At 32.2% G+C, this 27,700-nt stretch overlaps 2 protein-coding genes across 3 annotated transcripts in view; one reads left to right on the forward strand and one right to left on the reverse strand.

Moving 5' to 3' along the window:
* Positions 1–20,133, reverse strand: part of LOC114325660 (nexilin) — a 76,739-nt gene extending 56,606 nt beyond the window's left edge. For both annotated transcript variants that reach the window (XM_028273777.2, XM_028273776.2), the window contains exons 1-3: positions 19,788–20,133; positions 4,651–4,899; positions 2,359–2,701 (exon numbers count right to left, since the gene is read on the reverse strand). In XM_028273777.2, the coding sequence (XP_028129578.2) occupies positions 2,359–2,701; positions 4,651–4,899; positions 19,788–19,830 (635 nt within the window). In that variant the 5' untranslated portion in view covers positions 19,831–20,133. The remainder of the gene's footprint in view (positions 1–2,358; positions 2,702–4,650; positions 4,900–19,787) is intronic.
* A 4,956-nt stretch (positions 20,134–25,089) lies between these two features.
* The window catches only part of LOC114325659 (nuclear pore complex protein Nup154), a 110,964-nt gene continuing 108,353 nt past the window's right edge, over positions 25,090–27,700 (forward strand). The window contains exon 1 of the mRNA XM_028273775.2: positions 25,090–25,811. Coding sequence (XP_028129576.1) covers positions 25,301–25,811 — 511 coding nt within the window. The 5' untranslated portion in view covers positions 25,090–25,300. The remainder of the gene's footprint in view (positions 25,812–27,700) is intronic.

A 27,700-nucleotide genomic window follows, 5' to 3' on the forward strand; every position in this document is an offset into this window, starting at 1 on the left:
TTCACCACCCGGTATGTTACATACAAGAAAGAAATGAAGTCTACTAGAAAAGATGAAAGGAAAATTAGAAAAACAAGAACAAGTTTTGGATAAGCAGGGGTATATAAAATATGCAGACGCCTAAAAGGATTAAAAGGATAAAAGTAATAAGACACAGAAAATGAGCAGAATAGCAGAACCTTCAAATTTACAATCTAAAATAAGCATATAAATATGTCTGAAATTTAATTTGACATGTAAAATTGTGTAAAAGTCAAGTGCAGATAACTAGTGAATCCCCATAATTAAAATCAGTTTGGAAAATCACTTCTACACTCTACTATGAGTAAGTGAAAATGATCACCACCATACTCATGATGTACACATGAGGCATATAGAAGGACGAGATGAGATGGAACCCAATCCAAAGGTCCAAAGCAACACAATCAGAATCTGAACTGTTCAATTAAGAGGACCAAAACCTAGTAGAACACAATAATAAATTAATAACTAAGATATCAGAATATGTATATAAAAGAAGATTGGCTTAAAAACTCTTTACATGTATCCTAAATCAGAGGTTTCAACTTATGACTAAAAATATTATCAGGGAATATCAAAATGGCTTTTAACAAAGAAAATTAAACTTAGATCTTAATCCTAAAACAAATTTTAAATAAGTCTTGAAAATATGATAGTGATGTTCATAATTAGTTTGACCAACTAGTCCGAAAAATCCGGGACATGGCCCGAATTACGAAGTCGTGTCCCGGCGGCGTCCTGGACAAGGTTTCCGGGTCATCCGAATTTTCAAGGTATCCGTGTTTAGGCTAACTTTATTACTAGCAAAAAAATCTTAGCTAAAACAGACCAAACTGTCATATCCGTTACAATTTCGGGCCAAAAAGGCATATTCTTCTATTCCACGCCAACAGAGATTGAAATTGACTGAAGAGATATTTCTACGATATTACATTATATACTCCTGGTAAGCAGATAATTTCTGATAAACTTTCAATATTCCCAATTCTAGGTGATAGTGAAGATAAGATTGATGATGGAATAACAGCGATTTATGATGAAAGTATCAAAAATATCATTGTCAACATAAAAATGTTAAATAATCAATAAAATAATGATTTTAAAGTTTAAAAAAATGGCCCGATTTTCATTGATAAGTCCCGGATTTCAGGTATTTTTTTAGCCTTGTCCCGAATTCGACTTTATTGGGGTTTGTCACACTATTCATAATATATCCACTGATTTCTCATCTCTATGATAACTCTATGATTTAATAAAAACGATCTTATTAGATCGTAGAAGCTTTCAAATAGATCAATGGCTAAAGCAAGATGATGGGTTTTCTCTGATACAGTTCAACCTGGATCTTGAATATGCCATAAGAAAGCTGCACGTCAGAAAAGCTAATCTCCTAAAATGTTTCAAAGAAAAAATTATTCACCAGAGAAATCAGCAAGGCAAATTGTCAACTCTATCCGATAGGATACAAACAATTAAAAAAAAAACAAAAATGATAAAAAATGGACAAAATATTTTATATTCAGGGACCAAAAGTTGTAACTAACAATACGATTTTTACATTATACTGATTTGATTTTATGTATTCATTGCTTGTATTCACTAATGACGGACTCAAACGACTCGTGTACTTGGCAAATACACAATGATTTGCCTACTTGGCACTGGCAAGTATACTAGCAAGTTTGCGAGCGTAAACATTTGGCTTAAAAACCTTGACAATTGAATCAGTAGTGTGATTACTAAATTAGACCAGAGCGTTTAGAAAAAAAAATAAATCAATTTTTAAATACAGTACCTACAAATTTGCAACTTTTTGCATTGTGTTTATAATGATGTCAGGAAAAAAGTCTGCAATAGAAAAATGGGTGGAAATGCATAGTTGCATTTTAAACTGCATAAAATGCATCTAAAAGTGCATAAACATGTCAAAATAAGTGTATTAAGGGCCAGATTTTATTACTCGAGGGTTTTTGTTACTCGAGTAGTCTGTTTGCAAGTATAGACAAGTATGTACTCAGCAAGTGTACGAATAATCATGATTCCTTTGACTCATGTCATTTTTACTGACAACAAATGGAAAACCAACGAGTGGCAACTAGTGACAAATAATTGTACTAGTAACCCGCTCAAAGGACACGGCAAGTATACTCCAGTGACGATTAATCGGAAAGTAGATGAGTCGTTTGAGTCCGACTTAAGGTTAATATAAATATACAATTATTAAAAAGACCACTTTCTGATATTACATGATAAACTTATGAAATACAAGTATGTATAATAATAATTACTATTACAAATTTTTCTACCAGTTCCTGATAAACAAAAAGTAATACATACCTACTAATATAAGTATCCTCAAAGTCATCATCCCTGTCAAGGGAAGGAATCACTTGTTCTTTCAGAACAATGGGTTTTGGCATAGCAACTGCATAAAAAGATTGCCTAGCTAACTTGGATCTTAATCTCTCCATGTTAGTGTGATAGCTATATAACATCATTGCTTTTGTAGAAACATCTGCTTTTAAAAATTTCTGACAATTTTGAATATTAGTAAATTGCTTTGGATGATAAATTATTTTGAGCATTGGTTCATTGGGAGTTACCATATCTTCAAACCTAATATTAGCTTTTGTAGCATCTTCAGCAGAATTTTCCTCTTTTGTGGAACCATTTTGTGTATCTACAGTAAAAAGTACAATGTAACATAATATTACAGACATGTGGCTATGGAAATTTAGTGCAAATTTCATGTTTCAAGTTAATGTTAAATGATTGTTAGAAGATGTAATCGGACATAAATACAGCTAAGTAATTATATAAACACACACACTGAGCTTTAGAGGGTTTCTATTTTGTTCTTCTTAGGTAGGTTTTGTTCAAAACACTTATATCTTGAGGTATATGTCTAACGGTTGATCTGAAGATAAAGTGCTGTTTCATTAGAGTCAATGACAAATTTTTCAGGAAAATTCTTTGACATGTAGGAGCCTTGGCTGGACCAGCTAATTTTATAAAAATTGGCTGGTTCAACATTGAGCATTTATGCCGCCAATATTTAGCAGACTGTAGAAAATAACACACAGCCATTTCTTTTGTTATCCTATAGGCCGAGTAAGCAGCACACATCTTGTCTACAGTGTCCTTGTACTCCCACCTTTGGTTTCATTGTAATCTGCTAGAACTCTTTTATGTCAGGATCCATTTTCTAGGAAATTTCCCATATCAAACATCTGTTCGTACATCTGATATGTTGTTAGTTTAGGTTTAGGAACATACTGATCCTCACCAACCCAGAACTTGAATCACTAGACAGTGTGCTTTGAGGGGGGGGGGGTCTGATCACGTAACTAAATTTATGACAGCATGCCCGCTTGAAGGTTAAAAAGGTGTGATGTGTAAATAATAATCTATAAATGACTAAAAAATTCAAAAATAAACATGTAAACCTGTTGTTGTCACGCTATTGTGGCATTTTAATATAATTTACTACGTTTAGTAATTTTATTTATATACATAATATATATATATATATACATATATATATATATATATATATATATATATATATATATATATATATATATATATATATATATAGTAGACTCCCTCTATCACGAGAATTAAAATGGCGGACATTATATCAGGCAACAATATCTCTTACATAGTTTATTAGGTGTCGATGGTCAACCTGAACAGTGAACAATGAGACTCGCCATCGTAAATTGTAAATTTCCTACACTATTCAATATCGGTCGATAAATAGGAAGGAATTTATTACAGGCGGCGGAGTTTATTACAGCACTGGCCTCGATAATAACACAGATGTTGGGCATTTCTATATACAGGCAGTTGGGGTATTTATTTATAGCCATTACTGCGCTAAAAACAGGCAAAGAAACATATTCTTTGATTTCCTTTTTCCTCGTTATAACCAAATATGCCTCGATATAGATGGTTATAGTTCACTAGGAATTTCATGGGACACATAATGTACCTCGTTATAAGCGAAACCTTGTAATATCCGTGTTCGTTATAGAGAGAGTCCACTGTATACATATATAATCAAGGCAGGAAGTATATATAGACATGGCTCGCAACAAAGATGAAAAATGAAACAAAATATGCATAGGATGGAATGCAACCATAGACAAACTAAAAAAAAACTATCTTTTCAGAGCCTTAAAAAGTTTGATGTCGAATTCTGATATAAAAGAGACAGTAATATCCCAACTAACGGAGGGTTAAAATTCGGAGGTTTTGCAATATTGAGAGAATGGACTATTTAGCCAAAGCAAATGGAGATTGAAACTGAAACTTCATCTAAAGAAAATATTAAATGTATTTCATAAATTATGGAAACCATTAACCCTTTCAGCTCCGCTTTAATATTTCCAACCTCAGCTCCTATGCCGGCAGAAATAATTTTCTAGTAATTTTTAGTCATATTTGGACACACATACGCATCACTGGAGCTGAAAGGGTTAAAGTTATATAACAGTAATATTAACAAAATGATTCTTTAACATTTAAAATTAAACAATTCACTAAAAAGTCAGTAGTATATATATTGCATTCAGAGGCAATAATAAAACAAACCATGTAAAATCAAGTATCCAAAGTATACTTTACCCGAAGGTTTTTTGTCAAATGTCCAAGTTTTTGGTTGAAATACATTTTTGCTCTCCTCTTTTTTAGAGGTAATCTCTACTTCTACATTTTTGACATTAGGTAAAGTTTGTGTACTTGCTTCTTCAAACAAATCTTCATCGCTTTCATATTTTCGGGATTCTTCTAATGCAGTATCTTTTGAATTTGATACTGCTTTGTAAATCTCTTGTATATCTTGTTCAGTCAAGTTATTTTCATACATACCAGCATCTAAAATATTTATTAAATGTAAACATTATTAATAATCACAGAAAATGTTTAACCTAACCTATATTAAATTTAACACTCTCTCCGCGCAAGTTCAACATTAATGTACACTCTATATTGACAAGCGTGTAACATTAATGTACAGTTGCAGCGTTTCACTTAGAACACGTTTCAGTGGTATACTTTTCAAGCAAAACGAAATAATTTAAAATATTTTTGGCAGCGAGAGTGTTAAAGATTCTAATCATACAAAAATATGAACAGTAAATAACAAACAACAAAAAATATAAAAAACACAAGGACATCAAGCTATCACACACAGTTCTTAAGCTGAGTTTTAAATTTTTGTGGAATGCTATAGAAATCTAACCTTTGGGAATATAATTAGCAAACCTTGGTGTTCTAGACATAAAGGAATTGTGTCTGTAGTTTGTGCGATGGGGTCTAACATGAAAGGGTTGATTTAGCCTCGTTTGTCTACTGGGAACATGGAGATTGATTTTTTCAATTATTTGAGGTCTAAAAATATTAGAGTGCAGTATACTATAAAACATAGTGAAATCCTTGTTTATGTGTCAGATTTTGGGAGAAGTTATAGTCAGAGCGTTTTCTTTAAATGCAACAAATCTTAAGAATTTGTGTTATACTTTCTCAATAGCTTGAATATGGGTGTTATAGTGAGGAGACCAAACACATGAACAGTAATCTAGGTAGAGTCTCACAAGTGAACAATACAATATTTTTATGGATGGGATATTTAGAAAGTCTTTAGCACAACATTTGATAAACCCTAAAAAAGTTGAAGTGATTTTAAAACAACAAATGAGATATGGGGGATGTAGGATTAGCTGGAATAAATTACAACAGCTCAGCTTTTATCTGAGACACAGAGTCTAAGGGGCTACCATTAATAGTATAGATATGACTTGTAGTTCTATTCCGACCAAAAACCATTGAATGATACTTTTTAACATTAAGTTCCATTATGTTGCTGTCACACCAATAGCTCAGCTGATCTAAATCAGATTGTAATTTTTGATAGTCATTATCATTCTCAATTTTCAAATATAATTTTAAGTCATCAGCAAACATTAGGAAAAAAGCATAGAGAAAATAGGAGGCAATATCATTAATAGATAGAGAATAGAAGAGGCCCCAGGTGTGACCCTTTTGGTACTCCTGAAAATACCTTAACCTGTACCTAACTACAAGAGCTGGCGTATTTTGTACGCCAGATATAGGAATTCTACTGCAAATATATTTAAAAATGTAATTTTTGACCTTGTTTATACGGTATGTCCCTGTAAGTTGTATCCATATGAAAAACTTTTGTATTATTATTTTACGAAAAAAAGTTATTATTCATAAAAAGCTCTGCGTGGTCCGAAACCTAAGATTTAACCATCAAATATCAAATTTTTTGAATATTATACGAGGTATGTCAAAAAGTTTGAATTTCACTCAAGAGTAAAGTAGCTTTATTTTTCACAATATTGAAAATTGCTATTATGAAAAGTTGTTTGGAATTAAAAACTATATTCTAGTATGCAATTACTACATCCTTCTAATTGAAAATTTTTTTTTTTTGAAAAATTATGGATAACTAGTTATGTAAGTCGAGAATATTTCCAAGCGAATATTCGCGAACATTGGAAAGTTTCCGAGAATACATATTCGCCTATAAAAAATGGAAATATTCTCCTGACTGCGAATATTCCCGGAAACTTTCAATGGAAAATTCTTGAGAATATTTCCGAGAACTCTCCATCATATTTCCGTGAACTTTCCATAATATTTCAGAGAACTTTTGGGAATATTTCCAAGAGCCTTTTGGACATAAGAGTCAGTGACATGACTTGACGTGAATTAACGTGGAAGTAGCCCTATTTATTTCACACGACCGGCTAACCTACACCACTGCCAATTGTTTTTAGTTTCTTTTCGTGGTTGAATGATTTGTTGATTTTAATTTAAATTTAATTGGAATATTAGCTTCATTATTTTTATAATAGAAATGTAACTAGTTCCCAAATATCTGTTGCCCGATTTAATAAAATCCAGCTTCAAAACTACAATACGGTTATATCATTAAAACTTCCTGTAAAAACTAGGTAAGTAGGGTTCAATCCCAGATTATTGAGGGCCCAGTCGATCAGTTGCTTTTACAGAATGATTTAGACCAATTACACAGTTGGTGTCGGGTTAATAAGCTGGATCTCAATGTTAAAAAATGTTGTTTTATTAGTTTTACACGTAAAATAATCAAATACCAGTCTTCATATGTCATTGATAATCAACCACTTAAATATGTTACTACTGTCAAAGACTTGGGAATCATATTTGATGAGAAATTAACTTTTATAAATCATATTAATTCAATAGCTGTAAGAGTAGTAAAATGCTTGGTTTTGTGCTAAAAAATTGCCAATACTTTTCAGTTCATACTATCAGGGTTGTTTATTGTTCTTTGGTCAGATCAATTTTGGAATACTGTCCAATAATTTGGTCTCCTTATTTTCAAAATCACGTGATTTATTTGGAAAGAGTTCAACATAGATTCTTAAGAGTGTGTGCTTTTAAATGTGGACTTACTATAGCTAATCATAATTACATGGAGATTGAGCAACACATTTCATTGACTCCACTAAGCATCCGTAGAGATAGATTTTCACTATTATTCTTATTTAAGTTGGTTAATGGTCTGTTAGATTGTCCTAATATCTTAGAATATGTTACTTTCCACATACCACGTCGTGATCTAAGGCAACAACCAACTTTTCGAATTCCCTTTCATAGAACAACTTATGGTGTGAATAATTCTCTTGACAGATGCATGTCTTTGGCCAATTATTTGCAGATTGACTTATTTAAATACAGTTTGAACCAACTAAAGAGGTACCTATCTTGTATTACATAGTATTGGGTTTGTTTTAAATGTTTTTGTTTTAATATTTTAAAATTATTATTTTTATAACAGTCTATGTACTAGTTATCTCAGTTCAGTGATCTAGATTCATTAAGTCTGATACAATTATAATTACTTTTGGATATAATTACTTACAAAATTACTGTTTTTTAACTTTTATATAGCTAGTTATAAGATCTAACCTGTCTTAAAAAATTTAACTTATGTTTTTGTACTGTTAATGGGGGTTTCCCGTAAATAAATAAATAAATAAATAAAAATAAAAATAAATCCATAACTGTATAAACAGCCTTATTGCGTCTAAAAGTGCTTTACAAATGCTTATGGTCATATAGGGAGAACATTAAAAATGATCACGGAATATTAAACGGAACTGTCTGGATTTTGGATAAAGTTGCAAAAAGTAGCAATTGCTAACACCAATTGTGAAATGGATTACTTTATTGGAAGGCAATATTGGAAGGAAAATATTCCATTACTTCCAATCAGTAAGTCTGAGGAAATGAATGCTTATCTAAATTAGGAAAAAGAAAATATCTTTTTTACTTTAAAGTATTTTTAAATAAAATAACTTTTTTTAGTTTTAATTATAATGACTAATAATATAAAATAATTAAATTTTTAAGGACGTAAGTTTGGACATTTAATTTTTAACAGATTTTTTCTGTAGTCGGAATACTACAACAATAAATAAAGATAACTACTGATTTGTATGGTTTATTATAAGAATTTAAATAAAAATACAATATTTCCATAAGTTTCCAATATTCCCGGAAACTTTCCGGCGTTTGAATCTTCCCGGAAATTTTACATCAATATGGATAACGAACATTATATTCAGTTATTCCAATTAAGATAAATCTTTTCTTATTAATTTTACGAAAAAAAGTGATTCTTAATAAAAAGTTCTGCATGGTCTAAAACCTAAAATACAACCATCTTATGTCAAATTTTATCAATTTTATACGAGGTATGTCAAAAAATATGAATTTCGCTCAATAGTAAATACATTTATTTTTCACAATATCCAAAATTGTTATTATGAAAAGTTATTTACAATTAAAAACTATGTTTCAGTATGTAATTCATCATCATTGGCTCGACAGCCCTTTCTGGGTCTTGGCCTGTTCCAGGCCAAAATTCTCCACTCTGATCTGTTTCGTGCTTTTTTTCTCCAGTTTTTTATTTTTAAGGTTTTTATATCATTTTCTATTTGTTGTAAATATCTCAGCTTCGATCTTCTTCTTGTTCTTTTTCCTACTGGCATCTGTTTGAATATTTTGTTTGGTATTTCGCCTTCTTCCATTCTTTCTACATGTCCCATCCAATGCAGCCGTCCTATTTTAATGAATGTTATGATATCTGGATCCTGGTATATTTCGTATAGTTCAAAGTTGTACCTTCTTCGCCAAATTCCATTTTCTTTTGTGCCCTTATATATGTGTCGCAAGATTTTTCTTTCAAAGGTGGCTAGCAATGTTTCCTCTCTTTTAGTGAGTGTCCAGGTTTCTGAGCCGTATGTGAGTACCGGTCTTATTAGGGTTTTGTATATTTGGCATTTTGTTTTCCTTGCGACGTTGTCTGATCTTAGTTGCCGAATTAAGCCATGATAACTTTTATTGGCAATAAATATTCGCCTCTTCACTTCCTCTGCTACGTTATTATCAGATATATTCAGTATGTAATTACATCCTTCTAATTGACATATTCTGAACTATAAAGGTCTAAATTTATCTTTTTCGACATACCTCGTATAAAATTGATAAAACTTGATATAAGATGGTTGTATTTTAGGTTTTAGACCATCCAGAACTTTTTATTAAGAATCACTTTTTTTCGTAAAATTAATAGGTCTGGATCCAGCCTATGAAAAAAAAGTTGATTAATAGCAAGCTGAAAATTTGTTAATAGCTTAAGGGTGTCTAGTCGGATAAACTTTGATATATGGGAACACTGGAACAGGGGCAGTTTTTATTGTGGAACAGGTTAAAAATTTCGAACGGTCAGACGACGAAAACGGCACATTTATTTTGTCCGACAGAATAGACTTAAACTCTCCGGACAGAGATTATACTCTCATGCAAAAATCAGACTGCTATTTATCACCTGTCATTTGACGTATTCTACATGTTCCACTCATTAAAACGCCCATTTGGTGATAAATAGCAGTCTGATTTTTGCATGAGAGTTTAATCTCTGTTCGAAGAGTTTAAGTCTGTTCTGTCGGACAAAATACATGTGCCGTTTTCGTGGTCTGACCGTTCCAAATTTTTAACCTGTTCCACAATTAAAACTTTCCCTGTTCCAGTGTTCCCATATATAAAAGTTTGTCAGACTAGACACCCTTAAGCTATTAACAAATTTTCAGCTTGCTATTAATCAACTTTTTTTTCATACGCGGGATCCAGACCTATAATAATAAAAGAGTTATCAGAATTGAAATAACTGAAAATAATGTTATAGTCCATTATTTCACAGTTTTTGCTCTAAATTTTAAAGAACCGCTTAGATTGACATGAAATTTGGCATACGTATAGCTTACATGTCAAAGAAAAAAAGTGATATTGTGCCGATGTGTGCTTTTGCCCTGGGAGTGACTTTCACCCCCTCCTGGGGGTGAAAAAATATATGTCCAAAATAAGTCCGGAAATGGGTAAACTGACTAATTTTAAGTAACTTTTGTTCTATAGAGCTTTTTCGCCAAGTCAACACTTTTCGAGTTATTTGTGAGTGAATATGTTCATTTTTCAACAAAATAACCACATTTTTAGAAAGTTTTTCACAAATAACTCAAAAAGTAAGTATTTTGTCGAAAAAAACGTTCTTAGCAAAAATATAGCCTATAAAAGAGTAAAAAAACTGGTTTACGCGTTAGGTCTCTGGATCTCGTAGAACCAGAGTTATAGCCAATGAAAAATAGATTCATATTCACCAAATTTCAAATAGAATATTTCGACGTGAAATATCCAAAAAATTAAGCACTTTTTGGGGAAAATCCAAAAAAAGCTTTATTTCTGTTTTTACAAAAAGTTTCTAGCATTAAATTTAAGCAAGTTACGCTCAAAATAAAGTTGGTCCCTTTTGTTTTTGCAAAAAAAAAAATCGGGAAGACCACCCTCTAATTAGCAACTTAAATGAAATTAATTGTTACCGCTCCACAAATTATTTTACTTATGTTGTGTTTATATGATCTGTAAGTTTCATCGGTTCAAAGTGCTTATTTTTGAAAAAATTTGGTTTCAAAGTAAAATTTTTAAAAATTTAAATTTTGAAAAATATGCTTTTTTTCAAAATAACTTAAAAATTGTTACAGATACCAAAAATCTCAAAAAACAAAAAAAGTCAGATTTGCTTTTCTGAATATCATGTATTTTTTTGTTTTTAGACAAAAATTGATTAAGATTTGGTGTTTCTAAATTTGCATACATTCGTGATCAGTGACTCGTTCAACCCCTTTTAACTACAGCCCTTTCAATAATAAGGACTTTGAACCGATGGAACTTACAGATCATATAAACAATATATACACGAGTCAAGAAACTTGTGAAGTCGTAACGATTAAGTTCATTTAAGATACTAATTAAGGGGTGATTTTCTCGATTTTTTTACCAAAAACAAAAGGGACTAACTTTATTTTGAGCGTAACTTGTTTAATTTTGATGCTAGAAATTTTTTTTATAAAACAAAAATGAAGCTTTTTTATACTTTAAATAAGTTGTAATGAGTTTTCCCCGAAATGTGCTTCATTTTTGGTTATTTCAAGGTAAAGTATTCCATTTGAAATTTGACGAATATGAACCTATTTTTCATTAGCAATAACTCTGCTTCTACTAGGTGTAGAGACGTGATATATACACTATTTTTTTAATTTTTTACAGGCTATATTTTTGCTAAGAATGTTTTTTCGATAAAATACTTACTATTTGAGTTATTTGCGAAAAACCGTCTAAAAGCGTGGTTATTTTGTTGAAAAAATGAACATATTCACTGCCAAATAACTCGAAAAGTATTGACTTAGTGAAAAACTCTATAGAACAAAAGTAACTGAAAATTAGCCAGTTTATCCATTTCCTGACTTTCTTTGGACGAATATTTTTTCACCACCAAGAGGGGGTGAAAAGCACCCCAGGGCAAAAGCACATATCGGCACAATATCACTTTTTTTCTTTGACTTGTTAGCTATGTGTATGCCAAATTTCATGTCAATCCAAGCGGTTCTTTAAAATTTAGAGGTTTTGCAATATTTTACTGTTAAAGAACGGACTATTGTCCATAATTTTTCAAAAAAAAAAATTTCAATTAGAAGGATGTAATTGTAATTGTATATTAGAATATAGTTTTTAATTCCAAACAATTTTTCATCATAGCAATTTTCAATATTGTGAAAAATAAAGTTAAGTACTTTACTCTTGAGTGAGATTCAAACTTTTTGACATACATTGTATAACATTCATAAAATTTGATATCTGATAGTTGAATCTTGGGTTTTGGACCATGCAGAACTTTTTATAAAGAGTAACTTTTTTTCGTAAAATTAATAATAAAAAAGGTTTCTTTCTATATGGATACAACTTACAGGGACATACTGTATATCAGCGGTGCTCAAAGGGTCGATCACGATCGACCGGTCGATCGCCAAAGTTTTTGAAGTCGATCGCGGAGCTGCAAGCAGTCCATAGCAAGTTTGAAAGACGCTTCGCTGATTTTAAAAAACTGACAGATATCGTAACATTCATGTCTAATCCATTTTCTTGTGAATACGTGGAAAAATTTGTCACTGAAATATCCATTACTTTCAATACGGAGATCATTTCCGTCCAAAATAAGATACTGAAAATAATTTCGGATATATACCTTAATATACCTTAAGTCCAGAGCGACCAATACGACATTTTGATCTTTTATATCGTCTGACAAATATTCATCTTTGAGGCAAGTATATCTGCAGCTCACAGCATTCTTTGCATCAACGTACTTGTGTGAGTCTGCATTTTCCCAAATATAGGTAGTGAAATTAAAGTAGCGTAATCGGCTGACCAGTAGAAGGTACAGTCAAGGCCATCAAAATTAAATGAACTATAGCCCACTCCTCAACACAAATAGTTACATATGCAGATAATATAGTTCTTATGGGAAGAGACAAGGAAAGATAAAAAGAAGCAGTAACAATTCTGGCAAGGAAAGCACGGAAAAGAAGTCTAGAAATTAACGAAGGAAAACAAAATATCTACAATGCTCTAGAAGAGAAGATAACAGGCTGAGATAAATTAAAATAGAAAACTACACTTTTGAAAGAATTCAACAATTCAAATATTTGGGAGTAGTAGTAAATGGGCAAAATAAGAGAAGTGAAGAAGTAAAACACCGAAATTTTTGAGAAAAACACCGAATTATTGGCTGAAATTCATATCTGTAGATGCATAAAAATCTGCAGTTTGTTTTTAATGCATTAGGAAAAAATTTGTGTGAACATTATTTGTGAAATCAGCGAATTTATTTAATTATAATTGTGAGTGAAAGTATCTTTTTTTAACTAAAGTAATTAACATTAAAACCTGTGCTGATAAGGTTAATTTGTTTTGGAAACATTATAATTTTTATGAAGTGGCTACTAACTCCGTGATCAGGATTAATATCTTTATTTATTTATATATTTTACACATAAGATTCAGCTGTCAATAGTCATTTCTGCATTAAATTAAAATTCAAAAGTGAGGATAAAATGCCTTCAGAACTGTGTACTAAATGCAAATATTCCATTGAAGGTGAAGATAAACCCTTATACTGTGACTGCTGCCGTGTAGTGTTTCACTTGTCAGAGGGTTGCTCAGGCCTCTCGAGCTCAGAAACAAGGGCTGTGGTTCTACAAAAAAGAAACCTCTATCTTTGTGTTGACTGTCGTAATGCATTTAAATCAGCGCCCATGGTGGTCAGGATTGTTCAGGAACTTCAACAAGAGGTGGTTAGTCTTAAAAAGGAGATTCAGGAGTTAAAATCTTCCCCAATACTAAATACTGATGCAGTTTTTGAGGAAATAGAAGACAGGAGCCGGAGAGCGGGAGAGCCAAAAATATTATTATATACAATGTACCTGAAAACCATTCAAGTGATTCTAACATCCGTGCCGAACATGACAGAAATGAGGTACGTGGAGTTCTCAATAAAATTGGTGTAACCAACTGCACCTATAAAGCCTTTCGTCTTGGTCGACTAGCGGATAAAACAAGACCTCTTAAAGTCGCATTCAATGATTCAGCCCTTGTTATCTCTTGTTTAAAACAGCGCAGAGCCTTATTGGGTTCAAATCTGCGAATTGGAGGTGATCTTACCCTATTGCAACGTGAGAAAGTGAAGGCAGTTTATCAGGAATTGGAACACAGGAAAACACAGGGTGAAGAGGACTTGAGGATCAAGTACTTTAATGGGGTGCCCAGAATCGTCAAGAAATTTAATAATTCAAAAAACGATCATTGAGATTATATTTTCAGAATGCTGGGGGTATGTGCACCAAACTTCAAAATTTCAGACATGCTGTGGTTCTTTCTAGTTATGATATTATTATTATCATTGAAACGTGGCTTACTTCTAAAATCTTAGATGCTGAATTGGGATTGAGTGACTTTAATGTGTATAGGCACGACAGAGACACTCAAACTAGTTCGAAGACTCGTGGTGGTGGTGTCCTTATTGCTATCCATAAGCGCCTTCATTCAATGATGGTTAAGCCTATCGATTCCTCTGTGGAACATGTATTTGCACAGGTCATGTGTGCTACTAGAAAGTTAATCACTGGTGCTGTGTACTTTCCTCCACGGTCATCTGGGTCATTATATGAGGAGCACTCCACCTGTATATTGGACTTAGAAGATAGATTCAGTGACTGTGAGTTCTGTATTTGTGGTGACTACAACCTACCTGAGGCATCCTGGTATAATCTTAATGATGGTGTAACAGTTGAGTGTCCTCAACACTATCCAGCAAATATTGTTTGTACTTGCTACAATTTTCTTAATACGTCACAAGTAAATACTTTGCCTAACCTTAATAATAAATTTTTAGATCTAGTTTTTTGTACGCAGAGGGATGCAGTTGTGTCGATTTCTACTGATATTCTATTGAATACTTCTCAACATCATTCAGCTTATACTATATTGTTACCTGCAGCTAATTTAAATTTATTTCTTAAATATGATGTCTTTTATCATGATTTTAAAAAATGTAATTATCAGGTTTTAAATGAACATTTAGCATCAATTCCTTGGAACGAGGTATTAGATGTATCAGATATTAATTGCTGCATAGAAAATTTTTACCATATTTTATATGACGCCATCAATATGTTTGTTCCTGTCAATCGGTTTAAGTCATTGAACTTTCCAGTTTGGTTTTCACGAGAATTGATTGAACTTGTCATACAGAAAAAAATAGCTCACCGGAATTTTAAAGCATCAGGCAACTCATATGAGGAATTTTCAGTGTTAAGGGAAAGATGTAAATCATTACAAGCAGTATGTTATAAAAACTATTTAGAGAATATTCAAGCAAATCTTTCAAGCGATCCCCGCTCTTTTTGGAGACATGTTAATGCTACACGAGGGTCTAACGCTTATCCTAATGTAATGTCTAATGAAGGTGGGGATGTAATTGCTCAGTGTGGTGAGGAAATAGTCAATATATTTGCCAATTATTTTTCGGGTACATATAATAATAGTGAGTATAATTTACCTAACTTTGATTTAGAGTACAGTGTAGATGTCCAAACTCTGGAATTTAGTCTGACAGATGTTTTTGAGAGAATTATGAGTTTAAAAACTACATATTCTTCAGGGCCTGATGGTATACCTGCAGCACTTATTAAGAACTGTATGTTTTCCCTTTGTAAACCTTTACAACAAATTTTCAATTTATCATTGTCATCATCTATATTTCCACATTATTGGAAAAATAGTTTTCTTACACCTATCTATAAATCTGGCAATCGCGAGTGTGTAAATAATTATAGAGGTATAACTATTCAATCAGCAATCCCAAAACTTCTAGATAAATTGGTATCGATAAATCTTACCTGGGCTTGCCGAAACATAATTATTGATGAGCAACATGGTTTTTCTAACGGAAAGTCAACTGTAACAAATCTTGTCAACTACCAACAATACTTGTTGGGTGGATTTGAGAATAAGATTCAGGTCGACAGCATTTATACTGATTTCTCAAAGGCATTTGACAGGGTTAATCATAACCTGTTGGTTCATAAACTTCATGCGTCTGGCTTTGGTGAACCCATTGTCAATTGGATTAAAAGCTTTTTGATGGGACGTACACAGCAAGTTCGTATCAACAATTATGTTTCTAAAGAATTCCATTGTTGTTCTGGTGTCCCACAAGGGTCTCATTGTGGTCCCTTGCTCTTTAACTTGTTCATTAACGATATTGGTAAGGCTATCAAAAACTCACACTTTCTACTATTTGCTGATGATCTTAAGTTATTTCGTTACATACATGATATATCAGATAGAGATCTTCTGCAAGATGATGTTAATAATATATGTTTATGGTCGAAACAAAATGGTTTAAGCCTAAATCCGACTAAATGTTCTTCTATTTCATTTGGTCGTATAAATAATCTAACAGCTAATAGATATGTTCTTAATGATGTACTCTTGGATTCAGTTACCGAGATTAAAGATTTGGGTGTATTATTGGATTGTGCATTGACATTTAGAAGCCATTATCTTAAAATTAAGGAAACAGGATTTCGCAATCTTGGTTTTATTTATCTCAACAGTCACGATCTCTCACCTACTGTATTCAAATTACTGTACTGCTCTCTAGTGCGCTCAGGACTTGAATACTGCTCTGTTGTTTGGTCTCCATTTCATCAAGTTTACATTGATGGATTGGAGAGCGTTCAGCGGAAGTTTCTAAGATCCTTAGCTTATAAAGCACAGACTAATATAAGAAATACTGAAAATTTCGTCATAGATTATTCAGGAATAATGTCTCAATTTAATATTGCTACGCTGATGAACCGCAGGTTGAGAGCTGATATGTTGTTTCTATTTAAAATTCTAAACAATGCTATCAACTGTCTGTCATTGTTGGATAATGTGTACTTAAACACAATACGTAGAACTCGACACACTGCACTCTTTTATATTCCTTTTCATAGGACTGAGTATGCTCGTCATTTTCCCTTGTCGAGAATGCTCAGCTTATGCAATGAAATGCTACTTGATCCGTTCTGTCCAAGCATTAATGTCTTTAAAAGGCAGCTTCAGAGTTTATTGATTTAAATATGTGATACTTTTTATCTTCTCTTATTGAATTTACTGTCTTATTTTACAAATTTTGTTGTTTAATTGTCTTTTATTCATTGATTTTTGATGTTTTTTGTATATGATTTTTACTTTTATTATTTTTTTTTGTACTCGTTTGTAAATGGTTCTACCGTTGAAATAAATAAATAAATAAAAAAAAGTAACGGACCGAATACTAACAGGCAACAAAACATACTAGAGATATCGTAGGCTAATGAAGGACAAGAACTTATCCAGAAATACAAAACTGAAAATATACAGAGTTGCAATCAGATCAGTAGTTACGTACACAGCTGAGATAATGTACCTCACGGAAACAGATGAAGAAAAATTGAGAATATTCGAAAGGAAAATCCTCAGACGGATTATGGGCCCGATAAGAATGGGCAACGCAGAAATGAGAAGAAGAATGAACCATGAACTAAGAGACATAATGAAGGAAGAAGATATAGTTAGATTTATTAATGAGATCAAGAGACTGAGATGGCTGGGCCACATACAGAGAAGGAAAAACGACCTACTGATTAAGATAATCACCAGATGGAAACCAGAAACTGAAAGACCAAGGGGAAAACCTAGAGAGAGATGGGAGGACCAGGTCATGAGAGATATAAAAATTCTGGAAGTGAGAAACAGGAGGGAACTAGGCACATATCAAAATGAATGGAAGAAAATTGTAACGAAAGCTAAGTCATACAACAAACTTTGACAACACACAAGTGGAATGCGGAGTGATTCACCACAATAAGCGAATCAGTGAGCTCTTAAGCGACGGTTTCCTCGAAAACGGCACCGACAAACTGCGACCGTAGCACTGCGATGAATAACGTCAGATTACGGTGAAAAATTCAAGGTTCTTCACTGCTGCAATGGAATGTGCAAACTCAGCAAGCGGTGGCTTCCAACGCATCCTTGGAAACCACCGCTATTATTTTGCATGGTATAGTTTTTTGTGACGTCATTCATCGCAGTGTTACGATCGCAGTTTGTTGGCACCGCTTTCGAGGAAACCAGCGCTTTAGTAAGAGCGGCAAACATTCCATCCGGAATGAAAAGCCCTGATGATGAATCGGCTGACGAACATATCTCATCATGCTTACATTTGGTCCTCGGTAATTACGTAGCATCATATGAAAAAACTTATGGAGGATATGCAGTGCCATGCATCAACATTCAAATAAAATTAAGATAAAAAACATGACTTTAATTATAACTATCTGTAGTTACAACTTTTTATCAAACTGAAAGGTGCAATAAAGTTTTTTATTTTCAAAATTGTTTTATTTACTGGCAGTCGATCGCTGGACGCTTACAGTTTATGTGGTAGATCCCACGCAGTGTAAGTCTGAGCACCACTGCTGTATATCTAACCTATCACTGGAATGTGCTTTAAAATTGGTTTTAGTTTCGTCATAATCTGCGTTCTGGGAAGGTCGTAATTACCAGTTTATTATTTGTTGTTTCATGTAATGTACATAATATGCCATGATTGTATTAATGTAAGTACCTACATCTTTCAATTGTTTTTTTAGTTAGTATGGCACAAAATGTATTTTTCTTTATAAATAATATGTTTTTCCATGTAAAAAGTCACATTTAAAAAAAAATTTCATTAGTAATTTTATTGTTCAAGCAATCAGATTCCAGTTAGACATCCCAATTGACTGAGAAGGAACTACAAGCATTCGCTGATGTCGAATAAGGTTTATAACAAACAACTGAGTGTATTTTTACAAAAATATCTAAACAAAACCACTGTTTTTAAGTGTATTCTCTTGTGGTGTATAAAGTATGCCACATGTGTACTTATGTTATAACTTGATGAGAGGGTAGTTAAAGGTTAATCTCAAAAGATTGAAAACCTATACTATTTGTATTCTTTCAGTTAGGTAGGATAATAATAACAATTCTAAAAGTTCATCTTGAACACCCAGACTTTGCAACTTATTGATTAAAATCTTGTGATTTACCCGGTCAAATGCCTTTGTAAAGTCTGTATACAACAGCATGAACCTGGAAGCCATCTTCAAGAGATTCCAAAAGGAAGTCAGTAAATATCAGTAAATTAAGTTCAGTAGAGCAGTTAGAGCGAAATGCAAATTGCTGGTCGATAAAGCAGCCTTTTAAACTTACTGACAAATAGTCACAGACAAGGCTCTCAAAAACTTTGAGAATAGAAGTTAGAATTCTAACCGGCCGATAATTGTTCACTTGAGAATTATCTCCAGATTTTAGTACTGGGGTAATAAAGCTAGTTTTCCAGTAGGCTGGAAACATCCCTGTCTTTAATGATGGGTTAAAAATGTGAAAAAGAGGTCTAGAAAGTAAAAAAGCTGAAGTGTTTAAGAAAAAAAGGTGGAAGACCATCTGGATCTGGCCCCTTGTTGCTATCCAAAATGGATAGTTTTTCATATACAGATGTAGAGGAAATGGAAATGCTAAATTATTGTGATAGGTTAATGTCTCTTGTTGAGAAAGTTTCATCCTGCAAATCAAAATTTTTATCACTATAAGTTTTAGAAGAAAAGTATTCAGCAAATAAATTAATAATCTCCATGCCAGAACAGCTAGAAATATTATTGTAGTGGATAAAGAATATTATTCCTGTTCACATTTTACTTGACAATTAACTTTAAATTATTAATTACCTTGTAATGCCTTCACCATCTCGTTTAATTTTGATTTTTCCATATTTCATATCACAGCCAGAACATACTATATAACAAAACCAAGAATTATTAACAAAAGACAAAAATGTTTATTCTATTACAGTATTTATTCTATTTATTATGTTCGCGCTAACACGATTGACAATTGACAATTTATAATTTGACAATTTTGACATAAGCCTTATTTCTTAAGGGCCGTTTGCACCGACCATATTAAGGCCAGCTTAAGATTAAGGCCCGCTTATTAAAGTAAATATTTTCGTTTCACCGTATGTCAAACTCGATTTAAACCTCACTTAATTTAAGTTTTCTTAAGTCGCCGAATTTGTCGGCTTAACGCGAGGTTTCTTACTTATCAACTTTGGTAAAGGTACCAACTTAAAATTTAAAGTCCACTTTAACTGATATGAACCCCCTATTCTGTGATGAAACCGTTTAATTAACTGAGGATAAATTTTACGCTGTGTCTAGGTACACGCTAACGTGTACGCAAATAAAAAAGTTAGGTACACGCTTAAACGTCATTATGTAGCGTGTACTGACTGGATTTTTGGTACACGCTAATTTGAGTCGCGTGTATGCTGTGGTATTAAGTATCTGTAAGTATTGCGAGTGTCAGAGTGTGGTTAGAATTTGTCTAATCGCGTTATTTTTACATTTTTATATTGATTTATAAAGAGTTTCCTTATTTTTTACTTGTTTAGTGTTTTTTTAATTAACTATGGAGTGTGGACAATTATTTAGTTCTTTTATGAGTTTAACAACATTCTAAAACAGTATGAAAAAGATAAGAGACAAAAATTTGTGATTAAGGGTAGCAAAAGTAACAAGATAAAATATACGGGGCAATTGATTAGTGTGATAAAACTCAGTAGATCCGCTAGAGCAATAGATAGCAATAAAAGTTAGTAACAAAAATTTTAGCAAACTTTAAGCTTCATATTACAAAATGACTAAAGTTAGTTATGAATGTTACAGGGCGTTCGATAATATAGTGGCAGACCAAACTTATGTTTTTTAAATGGAACACCCTATATTTTATTTTATGTTCGAAATCTTCTTAACTTCCATATCACAAAAATATAAAAGTTTTATTATGTTATACAGGGTATTTACAAAGTTATAACCAATTTTCTATTAAAATCGTAACAAGTTCAACTCCCTGTATAAATAAAAATAAACACCACAGCAAAAATAAACACCAATCTAAACTGGTATAATTAACTTACGTATAAAAATTATTTTAGGAGTATTTTGTATATATCATGTTAACTAATATTTATTTTGCTAACCTGAATATATACTTTTATATACATAGTGTTTTATTACAAGGACTTCATTCTTCTTTATGTATGAATAGAAAACAAAAAAGTTGTGACTGGCTAATTGACACCCAAGTCTATGCCATAAAAAAGGTCTAAAACATCTGAATAGTTTTGCTTTCCTTCCCCTTCCCTTAATAAAAATATTTTCTATCAAACAAACAACAAACACTAAACATATCAAAATAGCGTGTACCAAAATATAAAGTCACTGGGCACGCTAAATAATGACGTCACTGGCTTGATGAAGTTTAATTCGCGTGTACCTAATTTTTTTATTTGCGTACACGTTAGCGTGTACCTAGACACAGCGTAAATTTTAAAACGAGTTTGACATACGGTGCAGCGAAAATATTTACTTTAAGCGGGCCTTAATCTTAAGGCGGCGCCAGATATGCGGTATTTGGCAAATACTGAACAAGTGCTTGCTAAATATCAAATTTGAGTGCTCATGAAAGTGTTCGTTAAACGGCAAGCACCTTGCACCACATATTCGAGATTGTTCGTATATCGAGCCACTGTGGGAACAGCAAATATATTCTAAACGAACAAAAAAAGGTACATAATGGATAGTGATACTTATAAATTCATTATTAAATTTATTTAAATTTATTATTAAATAGCAGAACAAAAAGCAATTTGCATTCCATATTATGGGTTCATTTTCATATGCATCCAAAAATTGTAAAATACTTTCACTGGTCCACTCCATATTTATTATTTTCAATATTTTCTACACTCTGTGACAATAACTACAGTAGGAAAAATCAAGAATAGTATATTGTGCAACAAGTGCAGAAAGATACTAATTTCTCACGAGTTTGAAAAGTTGCGGTACGAGCGCAAGCGAGTGCCGCAATTCAAACGAGTGAGAAATTACCTTTCTGCACGTGTTTCACACTATACTTTTTCTACAAGCACAGTTTTTCCTAAAAATAAAAATCACAATTTCCAAACGACGATTAATTATAATAGGTACCTATGTGATAAATTTTAAACTGTATTTAATTAATACCTACTAATCAATTTAAATTCCTTATACCTAAATAAATTACACAGAAATCAGTTAAAAAATTAATGCACTGCCTTAATTTGTTTAAATTTAAACAATTATTACACATTATTGACATTATATTTATGCAGTCACGGATTTACACAAAACCTACTTCATTCGACGTCTCTTGCACAGGTTGCTAAATCCTTATTGGTTATTTGATAATTATAAAATGTTTAATAAGAATAAAATTGTAAAATAAAACAGTTGTAACATCCATAATTTAGTTTCTATGCTATAGTTAAATATAATAGTTGTCTTATAGGTTATATATTTGTCTAAAGTTTAACCACGGATGTAAACAGAATATAACGTTACTCAGAATGCGGTAGTCCACGGATGTAAACAGAATATAACGTTACTCAGAATGAGGTAGTCAACTGTGCAGAAAAGAACTTTTTCTACAACCACTATTAAAAGTGCACTTTTCTGCACGGTTTTATGTTAGCAAACTTGATATTTTCTCACAGTATAAGATATTTGACATTAGTGTGCAGAAAAGTGACGTTTCTGTGCCGCAAAGTGACGTTTCGGTGCCGCAATAGTATATTGTGCAACAAGTGCAGAAAGGTACTAATTTCTCACGAGTTTGAAAAGTTGCGGTACGAGCGCAAGCGAGTGCCGCAATTCAAACGAGTGAGAAATTACCTTTCTGCACGTGTTTCACACTATACTTTTTCTACAAGCACAGTTTTTCCTAAAAATAAAAATCACAATTTCCAAACGACGATTAATTATAATAGGTACCTATGTGATAAATTTTAAACTGTATTTAATTAATACCTACTAATCAATTTAAATTCCTTATACCTAAATAAATTGCACAGAAATCAGTTAAAAAATTAATGCACTGCCTTAATTTGTTTAAATTTAAACAATTATTACACATTACTGACCTTATATTTATGCAGTCACGGATTTACACAAAATCTACTTCATTCGACGTCTCTTGCAAAGGTTGCTAAATACTTATTGGTTATTTGATAATTATAAAATGTTTAATAAGAATAAAATTGTAGAATAAAACAGTTGTAACATCCATAATTTAGTTTCTATGCTATAGTTAAATATAATAATTGTCTTATAGGTTATATATTTGTCTAAAGTTTAACCACGGATGTAAACAGAATATAACGTTACTCAGAATGCGGTAGTCCACGGATGTAAACAGAATATAACGTTACTCAGAATGAGGTAGTCAACTGTGCAGAAAAGAACTTTGCGGCACAGAAACGTCACTTTGCGGCATAGAAACGTCACTTTTCTGCACACTAATGTCAAATATCTTATACTGTGAGAAAATATCAAGTTTGCTAACATAAAACCGTGCAGAAAAGTGCACTTTGAATAGTGGTTGTAGAAAAAGTTCTTTTCTGCACAGTTGACTACCTCATTCTGAGTAACGTTATATTCTGTTTACATCCGTGGACTACCGCATTCTGAGTAACGTTATATTCTGTTTACATCCGTGGTTAAACTTTAGACAAATATATAACCTATAAGACAATTATTATATTTAACTATAGCATAGAAACTAAATTATGGATGTTACAACTGTTTTATTTTACAATTTTATTCTTATTAAACATTTTATAATTATCAAATAACCAATAAGGATTTAGCAACCTGTGCAAGAGACGTCGAATGAAGTAGGTTTTGTGTAAATCCGTGACTGCATAAATATAATGTGAATAATGTGTAATAATTGTTTAAATTTAAACAAATTAAGGCAGTGCATTAATTTTTTAACTGATTTCTGTGCAATTTATTTAGGTATAAGGAATTTAAATTGATTAGTAGGTATTAATTAAATACAGTTTAAAATTTATCACATAGGTACCTATTATAATTAATCGTCGTTTGGAAATTGTGGTTTTTATTTTTAGGAAAAACTGTGCTTGTAGAAAAAGTATAGTGTGAAACACGTGCAGAAAGGTAATTTCTCACTCGTTTGAATTGCGGCACTCGCTTGCGCTCGTACCGCAACTTTTCAAACTCGTGAGAAATTAGTACCTTTCTGCACTTGTTGCACAATATACTATTGCGGCACAGAAACGTCACTTTGCGGCACAGAAACGTCACTTTTCTGCACACTAATGTCAAATATCTTATACTGTGAGAAAATATCAAGTTTGCTAACATAAAACCGTGCAGAAAAGTGCACTTTGAATAGTGGTTGTAGAAAAAAATGAAAGAATACCCATGAACGAACATATAAAACACGCTGTATTTTCCTGTCACCGTATCACACAAAAAATTGGCCATCGCAAGTATATGTAATAATTATTATTACATGTACTTGCGCTGGGCAATTTTCTTTGTGACACGGTGATAGGAAAATACAGCGTGTTTTATATGTTCGTTCATGGGTATTCTTTCATTTTTCCGACTGTAAACTACTTTAATAAACGTTATAAACTTTAACCTAACCTAAAAAAACTTGCTTGTGCTTGCAAAAATATGTGGATGACACTACAAATGTTCAAACGGCGAATATTTGTTTACTTTGAAATGTTGAAAAGACCGACAACGTACGGGAACACGACAAATATTCGACAAGCACTAAAATTGGTCAATGCCAAATAACAAGCGACCCATCCACACTCTCGGTATTTGCCAAATACCGCATATCTGGCGCCGCCTTTAAGCTAGCCTTAATATAGTCGGTGCAAACGGCCCTTAGTTAACTAGCCCAAGAGTGCTAGTTAAATTTATTTATAAGGAAATATAATTACAATTAAATTTTGATAAAGTATTCTTAACTTTTGGCTGGAATTATTCAACATCTCATGTTTTGTTTTTTAGTTTTTAACATATTTACCACATATGTTGAAGGCAACATAATTAGGTTGAGAAGAATTCTAACCTTAGTCATTTTTTGACTTGTCTTTTTGTCAGAATTTTGAAACTGTCATATTTGCTTGATCAGTTGGTCGGCTTTTTGAAGTTAAAAATTAATTTACTAATTTAGTTATTTAACTTCTGTAATAGTATAAATTCAGAATTGGTTATGTAGTGCACAATTTTATCAAATTGAAACTATATTATAATTTAAGGCAAAATATTTTTGTTTACCATTCGATATAGAAAGATAGGTTAAAAAGCACACTCCTAAAATGAATACAACAACGAGAGTTGATAATACACAAAATCCAGTACAAAAAATTGAATTAACTTCTAGAAGTATTGAAAATGCCTTAATATTGGATAATAATTCGCCAAGATTGTTAGATCTTATGAATATCAGTTCCCAAAGTGGATCTACAGCTAGTGGTTTTGCAGATCATGACTATCCAACTATCAGTGGAGTATCACAAGTTATCAACAATATGACACAAGTTAAATGTGTTAATAGCATTCCTTTACCAACGGAAATTGTTGACCACTTTTCACGGGTTCAATGCCATTGCATGATGGGTCTCTTTTGTGAAATCAATAGAGCTTGGCTTACTGTGGATAGTGATATTTATGTATGGACTTACGAACAAAATACTGATCTGGCATACTTTGATGGAATAAGTGAGACCATTGTTTGTGTTGGTCTTGTAAAGCCAAAGATGGGAGTCTTCCATGCTTTTATAAAGTATCTTCTGATCTTGGCAACTTCTGTTGATATTGTGGTTTTGGGTAAGCTTAATTTAGTTTTGTTTTCGTTTTTTTACATTATTTTTGTAATGAAAAAAGTAAAGATTTGTTGTTGTTTATGTGGGTTTATATGACTGCGGACACCCTGATAGGGTACAAGGAAGGGGAGAAAGAAAGAAAGAATGACTGCGGACACTAAATCCATTCGCCAAAGTAAAGATTTAATCAATGTTCAACAACATGGCTTTTCTATAGGTAAGTCAGAATCCTGTGGACAGCACACATATCTAACGAATGTATGCTAGACACCATGCACAAAGAGCAAGAATTGATCAACATCATAAAAATGAGACAGGTTCAATAGTTCAGTCATATAATGATAGGATCTAAATATCGCTTTCTCCAGTTGATCATTCAGGGCAAAATCAAAGGAAAACGCCGGGTTGGAAGAAAACAACTGTTCTGGCTTCATAACATTAGACAGTGGACTGGTCAAACACTAGAGGAATTGTTTCATATAGCTGCCGACCAAGAAACATACCACCAGCTTGTTAATACGACTATAAGCCAATGCTTGAATACGAGCATGTCACACAAAGAAGATCAGTAATAAAAAGAGCACATACAATAGAATTTTTTATTAAAAAATAAGGTATACCTAATTGCAATTTAATTATTATGAATGGAATGTTAAAAAACACTTTTTGCTAAAGTACATTGCATCCAATATCCAACAAATAATATAGTCTTTCTATGGCTTTCCTTCTTATTTTGGGAACAGAACAATTGAAACATCTTCTTTTATACTGAATTCGCTCTACCGAGATTCACTTTGACACAGTCGGAATAGGAAACATACAACACAAAAATTCCTACCTCACACTATTAACTGCTAAAATCAACTTAATCTTTCATTAAAAAAGAAGAATTATTAAAAATAGTGGGAGTGTCTACTAATCTCATAAAATTTTACAGAGTTTATTTCTACAAAATATTTTTATTTTGTACAATAAATAATTTTCTCATTTTTTATCAATACATTATAATGGTGTAAATAAATAATTATTGATTGGCGTAAGGTTTATGTCATTTTTATGTCTGTTTACTATTAATAATATTGGCTATGAGCAGGTGTGTTGGTTGTGTAGTAATTTCCAGTCACTTCTGACAACTGAACTTTCCAAAAAAGAAATTACTAACGTCAGTGTCAAAGTGAATCTCGATAGAGCAAATTCAGTATAGTGTTAGTTTGTTTTAGAAATAAACAAATTTTTGGAAAACAAACTTATTTGTAGAAAACTTTACACCTCCATTTAGTAGATTTTCTGTCTTAAATCATAGGTGGAAATCTTTTGATCAGCCAAATCAACCCCTCCCATTGTTTATTGTAAAATACTACAGCTTCAGGGCAATTAAAATTACATTTTTTGCTTGTTTTTAGTTTTCATTCAATCTGTGATATAGATTGTGAGTGGCAGTTTGATGAAAAAGTTTCTTTAGTACCCTTCCATCTTACTGCCATTACACCTTTATCATTTACCAATAAATCATATTCACCTCCAAATATTGGGACATATTCTTTCCTTGCTTCATGCATGTACCTAAGCATGGAAACTAAAGATAATTCATGTTATCAACAGTGATAAAATCCAATCAATACACAAACATGCCTCTTTTGATTAAAGTGTTTGATATAGTTTCGCTACCAGTCTCTCACCAAGGGTCCCCTCTAATGCTGTGACTTCCTTATCCGACTGGATGTTGAAGTCATATAATATATGTATGTAACACAATCATGGAATGTGTTTTTTGACACCCTGTATACATAATTATGTTAATGTTTATATTACTTCTTTCTCGAAACTCCTTATGCACCTCAGGGGCATCAGAGGTGTTTATATTACTGAATAGAGAATTTCATAACCTTTCAA

Source organism: Diabrotica virgifera, chromosome 1 (genome assembly GCF_917563875.1).
Source record: "Diabrotica virgifera virgifera chromosome 1, PGI_DIABVI_V3a".
Classification (NCBI taxonomy): domain Eukaryota; kingdom Metazoa; phylum Arthropoda; class Insecta; order Coleoptera; family Chrysomelidae; genus Diabrotica; species Diabrotica virgifera.